At 31.4% G+C, this 8,863-nt stretch overlaps 1 protein-coding gene across 1 annotated transcript in view; it reads right to left on the reverse strand.

Moving 5' to 3' along the window:
- Window positions 1-826: 826 nt before the first annotated feature.
- LOC108694492 overlaps window positions 827-8,863 on the reverse strand; it is a 104,208-nt gene continuing 96,171 nt past the window's right edge. Inside the window, exon 6 of the mRNA XM_018204044.1 lies at window positions 827-2,204. Within this exon, the coding sequence (XP_018059533.1) occupies window positions 964-2,204 (1,241 nt within the window). The 3' untranslated portion in view covers window positions 827-963. The remainder of the gene's footprint in view (window positions 2,205-8,863) is intronic.

Raw genomic sequence — 8,863 nt, forward strand, 5'->3', positions numbered from 1 at the left:
GAATCTTAAGCATGATGAGTAATACTATAAAAAAATTCTTGCAATTAGTTTGAGCATCCTACATTATTTTGATGGTTATAATAAAATTATTTTCAGATCTGTATCTTATTAAATTTTTATTAGATAAGTACTCTTTAGCAAAATCTTTGCGTGTATTATTATGCATATATACAACGTTATTTTATAAGAACTTCTATACAAATTTGTTTATGATTATCTCGAGTAATAATTTGTAAATATTATTTATATATAGTATTAGTATATAAATATGAATTATAAATTTGTTGATTGTAAAGTTCTACACATTTAAAAATAATATTTGTAAGTCATCACTTGAGACGATCATAAATAAATTTGTTTGAAAATTTTTATAACACAATATTTTATATATGTATAATAGTAATAATATCTATACTTTTTATATCGCTTTCAAGCCCTTAAAATATATCGAAATAACTTTGTTCTTATTTACATTTTGCATTCATAGTAATAATGTGTAACAATTCATTATGAACTGTAATATATAACAACAAATACTTTTCCAGCAACTAAATAAATTTCTACGTAGGATCTTACAAAGCTTATTTGTAATTAATTGTATTACACTATCTTTAAAAATAAAAGCTATTTACATACAGATTACATAATACTTTTTTAAAGTTCTAAGATATAATGCGTCAATTAATTTACGCAATATATCTTTCTTTCAAAGACTCATATATCTTTGAATGTATTCTATTTAGAGTTTACGACTGAATAACTTACAATATTTCCTCAATAAAATACATCGTCGAGACGTTTCGAACTTCCCGACACGCGAGGGGGAGTTAACAGAAAGATTCTTTTTCGTTTTTGCAGTAAGATATCCATATTTTTACGTTTCATCAAATTATATAGTCTATCTTCGTAATGTAGTCTTCCTCTACCTTGAGAAAAAAATGTTCAAATGAGTTACTGTCGTAATCACTGATAAAGATTCTGCTGATAAAAATCCTCCACCGTGAACATTCCTTCCGCGTATGGACTATGCGCCTTCGTCTTTACCAGATAAAAACCCTGATACTTCCTATTGACATCCTCACCCATCAGTACCGCGGGAAATCTGGGCGGACAGAGACCCAGAAGATAAGCTACAAAACCGGGACATGGCCAGCCCCAAAAACCGACTTTCGAGTTGATCGATTCGCTAAAGTACTCCGTCGCCCTGTGGTGGTTGCATCCGAAGGGATTTCCATGTTCCCAGCAACCAGGTTGATTGACTCCACCATTCATGTAAAAGTCAATATGACCACTTGGTTCGATTTTACCCTGAATAAAGGCATTCGTGTGTAACACGTCGACGAATTCAGCATCGCTCGAATCGAGTTTCTCGTCCTTATTGACGGTAATGAAAAGCGGCATTGCCGGATCGAGACCAGTGATTCTCGTAAGTTTGTATGGTCGTAGTACGTTGGCCGCGAAAGCTGGAACATGGGCGCCCAAACTGAAGCCGATTACGTGAATGTCCTTGGCACCGTAGTCTCTTAGACGGTCAACCAGCTGTGCCAGACAGTCGCCCACGTGAGGCACGTTATGGACGGCTATGGGGTAACAAGGTGCTATCGCCAAACGGTGCCAATCGATCGCTATAACATTGTAACTGGCCCTCTTTAAATACTCGTTCTTAACATCCACCAAGTAACTTAGCTGCATATCCGAATTGTAACCATGAACAATGATCTTCGTGGGCAACGTCGCTATGAAATTAGTATCGGCAAGATTTGAACTGGTATCGTTCACAAACAATTGTTGTCCCTCTTCTGGATTGTGTTTGGTAAAGAGAAAGAACGTCACTTCTTCATCGGGACACGTCTGATTAGTGTTAACTAGACAGGGTCCCACGAAGAAATCTTTACCGATTTGATCATCTACGGTATTGCTCACGACGAAGGTCTGTATATTCGCGGCCGCAAACTTGCAGACTAACAGAAGAATTGTGCAAATCCTCCAGGTTGGTGAACAACCAGCCTGGTTGGTAGTTGTCATCTTAGATCCGTCGAAAGCTCCACCTTGACCGTGATATCGTGCGAAGGTACGTCTGCGAATGATTCCAAGCGACTGTCTAGTGGGAACTGGTTGTTGCAACGACTGGTCGATCGATACGGGCGAAACTCCATGATAAAAGAGCGGCACGTACTGGACGAGCCTCGACGAGCTTGGAATCCCTAAAGAGCACCGCCACACGCGGCGACGTTTTAACAAGAATGTTCGGTCAGTTGTCGATATGCGTGCACGAGGTGAGTCACGAAAAGTTAATGCTGTTATTTTTAGCGATATGATATTTAAACATTGAAAATCTTTCCGAAGAATTATAGTCCTATTTTCGATAAGATTATAATTCTTTAGAAGACAAAGGAATGAAAAATTCAGATCGTTTTGATAAAAATTACAAAGAAAAGTCTTTGAATTTTTGTCTTGATAAGAAAAATTCTAGTCTTTATTGACTCAAAAGATTATGAATATTTCACATACACTTAGCTTTTTGGTTTCAATAATATAGTAAAATAATAGAGTAAAAAGTAAGTGAGTCTCCATTTTTGTATAATTTTTATTGTTTCAATTATATTTATGTAATCCAAACTTTATATAATATATACACTTGATTAAGATAGCAAACCAAATCATTTAATTGAAAAGACATATATTACAATCTGAATGTGATAGTAAAGGAGTCTTCTTCTATATTTCTACAAAATGTTGTTTTTTTTTCAGATTTATTTAGACTTTCCATAAAGCTTAAATTTATAGAAAATTCTGAATGTATTGAGATATTATCAGATTCAAAAGTTTCTTTTCATGAACACGGTTAATAATATTCTCCAAACAATATTCTTGCATTGATTCTGTCGTCATAAATATTTGTCATCTTTTCTCTGCTTCGCGAATAGGGACTTTTTAAAATCATTTTAAAATGATAAACACAAAGGTAAAATATTTTTAACAAAAAATACCGCTTTACAATGTTTTTTTGTTAAAAACTTGAAGCTCACATCACCCGCTTTTGAGGAAAACCCTATACAGAAACCTTAACAAAGTTTACATTTAATTATATTCTAGCGAAAATATAGTTAATCAAGCTTTCTTATCTACTTAAAATAGAATAATACTTTAAGAATTAAGATATAAACTTGTTATACTTAAACTTTAAATCACATCAAACTTCATACTGAAAATCAAAAATGAAAAAATTTAAATATATCTCCTTTAATATATCGTAATAAATAAACACCAATTGTCAATAAAAAGGTCGTACAGTGACGGCACAGTGATTTCACAATTTTGATCTAAGGCCGGAATCATTGAAGATTAGACTATGCATTGAAGATTGAAATATGATCAATCAAAATAATAGGAGCTAAAATTCCTTTGTCCTCATTGGTTTCAGTCTTCAATCTTCAATCTCAATTTTCAATGCATAGTCTGATTCCGGCTTAAAAATAGATTAAAAATATCTCTTTTGGAAGATATCAATTATAACAAAAATTTTAAGTGGGGTTCACATTACTTTTTTCTCTATACGAATGATAAATTGATATGGAACGACTACACACGTTAAGATATAGTAACTTCACGATAAAATAAAAAAATCAAAAGATCTTGAGAACTATTGTTTATAATATAAGAAAAGAAATTTTGATATTTATATAATAATGTTTGACATTGCGAGAAAAGATTATTTATGACAAATACATTGATCAATTTATAAAATTGAATTATTATTTTCTCAAAAAAAATTACGATATTCTTTTCACCACTCACCACTTTATACGCAAAACAATACAACTCCTCGTAGGTCGAACCGATGACGAACTAGAGCACATTGCACAATGTTTCGCTGTGCACTTGTACGTTACACAAGCATTCAACAGTCGCGATACATTTCACGGAATAGACTGGTTGATTAAACATCATTGATACTGTTCGTTTGCTATAATAGTATGATAAAATTTCAACGGTGATATCATTAATAGAGTGATAGTGCAAAGGCGACTGATAAACAAACGAGAATGATTACGACAATGGTGATGGATCGATAAAAGCTTAGATGCACGATTGGCAGATTAGAATACAGGAGATAATGCAATGGCACGTGAATTGTAATGGTACTCACCTCTTGTAGGACAAATTGGGTATTTCCGAGGTACGCGTGTTTCCTTAACCGCCACTTGTCGAAATTGCGCGCGTCAATATATCGGCAGCGAAATTTACTTGTGCTAAATAAAAATTTTCTCACCGTAGTAGATACTTAAAATTCTAACTTGTATGTATTAGTAGAGAGAGAATTTAAACTGTAATAAAAGCGACGATCATTTTAACGATTGAGCAATCAAATTCACTGTAGTTTTAACTGCATAAAACTTTTTTTCATTTCTTTATTTTATAATCAACGTTTCTAGACTTTACTTCATGAATGATAACTTTGAAGCAACCAATCCGATTTTGGGAAAAGTGATTTGAAAGAAAAATATTTTATAGAATTTTTATGCTAATTGAAAGTAATATATTTTACTCTTGTGATAATATATATTTTAATAATGAAAAAAAAGTTTTTGAGCTTTTTATTACTGCTGGACGAAGCAATTAGAAGTTGATATCTTTGATTTACAGTACGGATACGATAACATGTGCCCTGCATCGCGTGACTAACCTCAATGACATTGAAAGCTGCTTTGAATAATGCGCCAACTTCCTGTTACAGCTCGAGTCTCGTTTGCAATAATTATTCGCGATTGTACTACCAAATATCATCGAAACTCGAAATAAGTATCATCGATCGTTTCAACACGAGTTCTCCGTATAGGATCCGCGCATTTCGGAAGAGCTCGTGAAAGTATTCGTTCGTTACTTCCGTTTCGATAAAACGCGCGAGAAGGTGAAATTTCGTTCGAGTTGGCACGCAGCCTACAAACATATCAATAAACTTTCGCGACCGGCGAGGTAACCTATGAATGTTAATCGTGACCAAAAACACTTTTACATTCGTTGCTGTTACGTTCGTTATGATTGACTAAAACCTGTCCCAGTTATGTGTGGCTTTTTAATGACTAAATTATCATTATTATCATATTATTCTCAAGGAAGTTCTAAGGAACTTGTCATAACTATCCGGAATCGACTTGATTCTCTTTGAAATATATGTTGTAAAATTTAAGACATTTTTTTTTATATATTTATGTATATTTTCTTATATCGGTTCAATCTGAAATTTAAGGGATAAAACAATCCTTTTCAAGTAGGAATCAAATTTAACCTTTAATACACATCTTTCGTGTCTTGCGCATTTCTTTTCGTTAATTTATATATTACAATGTTATATACAACAATTGTATATAACACTTTATTATAAATATACAATTTTGAAAATACTTTCTAAAGATGTCTAAATATATGTAAAAATTGCTTAATAATTTTTATATGCTTGTAAAAGTGATGAAAATTAATTAATCCAGAACACGAAAGACCCATCGTGTAGTAAGAATGCCAAAAACTAAGGTATGTACTAAAGAATAAGTTGACACTTATATTTGATTTCTACGAAATGTACAATGAATGAGATGTACAATGAATGAGATGAAAAATGTTTTATACAAAAATTTTTGTATACTGCAGTAATGTGTGTTTAAATTTTCCAAAAAATCTAATATTTTAAAAATATATCCCTATCTCATAGATTTTTGTATTTAACAACTTATTTCAAGGAGAATTGATTGCGAATAGTTGTGATAGTTTCCTCGAAGTAAATTATTATTAAGACTTATGTATTATTTTAAAAATTAAGATAGAAAAAAGATTCACGAGAGACAAGTAATAAATAATATGTAGATCAAACATCGATCAAAATCGGTTAATTAAAATTTTTTAGAATAAAGATAAGTTCATCGCGCATTTAATTTGATAGACTTCCGTACATGATATTTACATATTCTGCTTAAATATAAAATTCTACTTTTCGAATTTTTTTAAATGCAGTCAAAATCCAGAACGAACTTGTTTATATAATATAAAAGAAATATAAAAAGAAAAGGAAAGAGATGGACGAATGTTCTCATTCGTATTTCACCTACGTAATCCTCCTATGTCCAACCTCTCGTAAAAATTCTTCAAATGTAGATTGGTAGTCTCATTTCATACTGGAAAGTGCATCTGTATACGGACGGAAGTATGCATTTCATGCCTCGAAAATATGAATGTCCCAATGATAAGAGATAAGAGATATTCTATATTTGAATTTACACTAGTTAGAAGGAATTATTAATTATATATTAATTATCAAATATTTCGTATATCGAATATAATCGTATATCATTTGCATATAAAAAAAATAAGGCACGGAGAATAAATTTTGAAATAATTTATAATTATATATAGATTATTACGTCAAAAAATTTATATAAAAGCAATTAATAATTAAAATTATCACATTGTACGATTGCATTATAAAATACCAATAAATAATAATAATGCAACGTAAAAATTGAATAAAACATTGCATTTGGTTAAAATAAGAATTTTAATTTTGTCAGCAATATTTATTTTTGCATACTGGCTCGTTTTAATTTCCATCCTGCATTGCTTAATTACGGTTAAAATTGCAATTACCGTAGATCCTCCGTTAATCGTGTTACATACTGAATTTTCAAAGAAAATCGATACCGAGTACAGGCTACCCCAATTTGTGGTGTGCAGCCTATCAGGCAATCATACTGCAATCTCCATTTTAAAAGTGGAATCCGTGTTACATGGACGAACGATAAAATCAATAGCATAAGCGGAAATGCCTAAATTAGCTTATATGGCTTATACATATATTAGCGATCGAATTTGGTCCGTTTCAAAGTACACATACTCGAAATAGATGTTATCATATTGCATATAGCTATATTAATTGCACGAGTGCATTAATTCATCACTGAATGAATTAATTTCACTATAGTTTGTGAGCGAGTACAAATATCATTTTGCACATGCGAATCATTGTATTTTATATATTTCGACGTTATTTTATTAATCTGCAGTTAAAAACTTAATGATACTTTGTAATATTTTGCTCATCATTCTCTTCGCGTTTTATCGTTCCGAATTTTAAGTATCATTTATTAATTATCGTGTAATTCAGTTACTAACTCTGTTACAGCTATTTGTTATTTATTAAAATATACATAAACGAGTCGCAGAACAGCGAATGAAGAAGCATATTTTTCTATTTTCGCAGTCGGTCGGAATACCATCGACGAAGTTGTCGAGTCTTTTTTGGACCAAAGCCAAAGCCCCAATGATGTATCTTTTGCTTCCATTTATTCTATATTCTCTTCTGTATTCCCGAGATAGTAGAATATCGTAACAAGAGTGCACACGCAAAACTTTTAGTTAAGATATGAGATATCGACATTTCCGTAAAAAACAGACACGATATATTGAAACATCTGTAAATAGATATTCCTTTTGCTGTTACACTTTCTCCAATTTCCAGAATACAATATATTATTTCTTATTATTTTACGACAGCAAATTATTTTAAACTTTCTTGAGAATGCCTTACTGTTTTCTTGATTCAAATGCGAAATAAGTTTCTCATTGATATAATTTTGTTTTTGTAAGAATTATTCAGATACCATAAACATAATAATTAAATTTGTATTTGTAATAAATTTATAAATGTAAAAAATTTGTGTTATTTCCAAAGAAAATTTGCGAAATATCAAGTAAAATTTAAACGTTGAGTATTTCTCGTTTACTCGTAAATTTTATTTGAATGTGTACAATTTTCTCCATAAAAGGATCTCTACACCCGTAGAGATGTTATGAAAAATATTTCACGAATTTTAGTACATTTACTAGTATTTATGATACATTTATTTTGGACATTTACTCCGAATTGTAATACAAAACTCACTATATTGCTTCAATTTATGGTTTTTGCCGAACTTAGATGTATTTTCGATCTCTTTTTTAATTCGTGTTGCATCTGAATTAATTGCAATATACAATCATATTATTCATTTTGAACACCTTTACTCTTCGACGTGCACAGGAGATGCGTCAGCAGAGATGTCACGAGTTTTAATTGAACGATGATACATGAATTTTGATTTCGAGTTAAATTCTATGTTTAAAATTTCCATTTAGCTATTACGACTTATGAAATTATTCGATTTTTATTCTCGAATAATTTTGGACGGAACCGTGATTGGGAGTGGCTCGAATAAATATCGGTCGAACGAAATTCAACGAAAAGGCAGTAGGTGAGACGAAATTGCTGCATCGATGTACGAATATCTACATAGGCGGTGCAGGTGCAACGCGCATGATACTGTACTGACTGACGCACTGCAAAATGCGTATTTCGCAGAGAGAGAATATTTATCAGAAATATTTCGTAAAAATTTACCGTGAAAAGAACATCGTTTGTCGCTTTTAGGACTTCATATTCGATAAGGAAATAATTGGACATAATTATGCTATCCATTATCAATATCTAGAACAGTGTATAAAATGAACAGTGTATAAAAACAAAAAGATAATAGAAGAATATTTTGTAAGTATTATTTTGATAATATCATTAAAAGTCATTAATGTTTTTCTATTTTATGTGTTTTATAATCTTAATTTCAATGAAAACAGTATTGAATCATGAGAGAAAATTCCGATTGATAATATACTTCAAAGGAATTGAAAAAGATAGCGTGGAAAAAGAGAGCTCGATCGAAGATTAAAAGATGTCTTAATTTCTGTGTCGCGAATAATTCAAACGTAACTGAAAGTGACAGAGAGAGAGAGAGAGAGAGAGAGAGAGAGAGAGAGAGAGAGAGAGAGAGAGAGAGAG

This window comes from Atta colombica, unplaced genomic scaffold, assembly GCF_001594045.1.
Source record: "Atta colombica isolate Treedump-2 unplaced genomic scaffold, Acol1.0 scaffold12, whole genome shotgun sequence".
Taxonomy (NCBI): domain Eukaryota; kingdom Metazoa; phylum Arthropoda; class Insecta; order Hymenoptera; family Formicidae; genus Atta; species Atta colombica.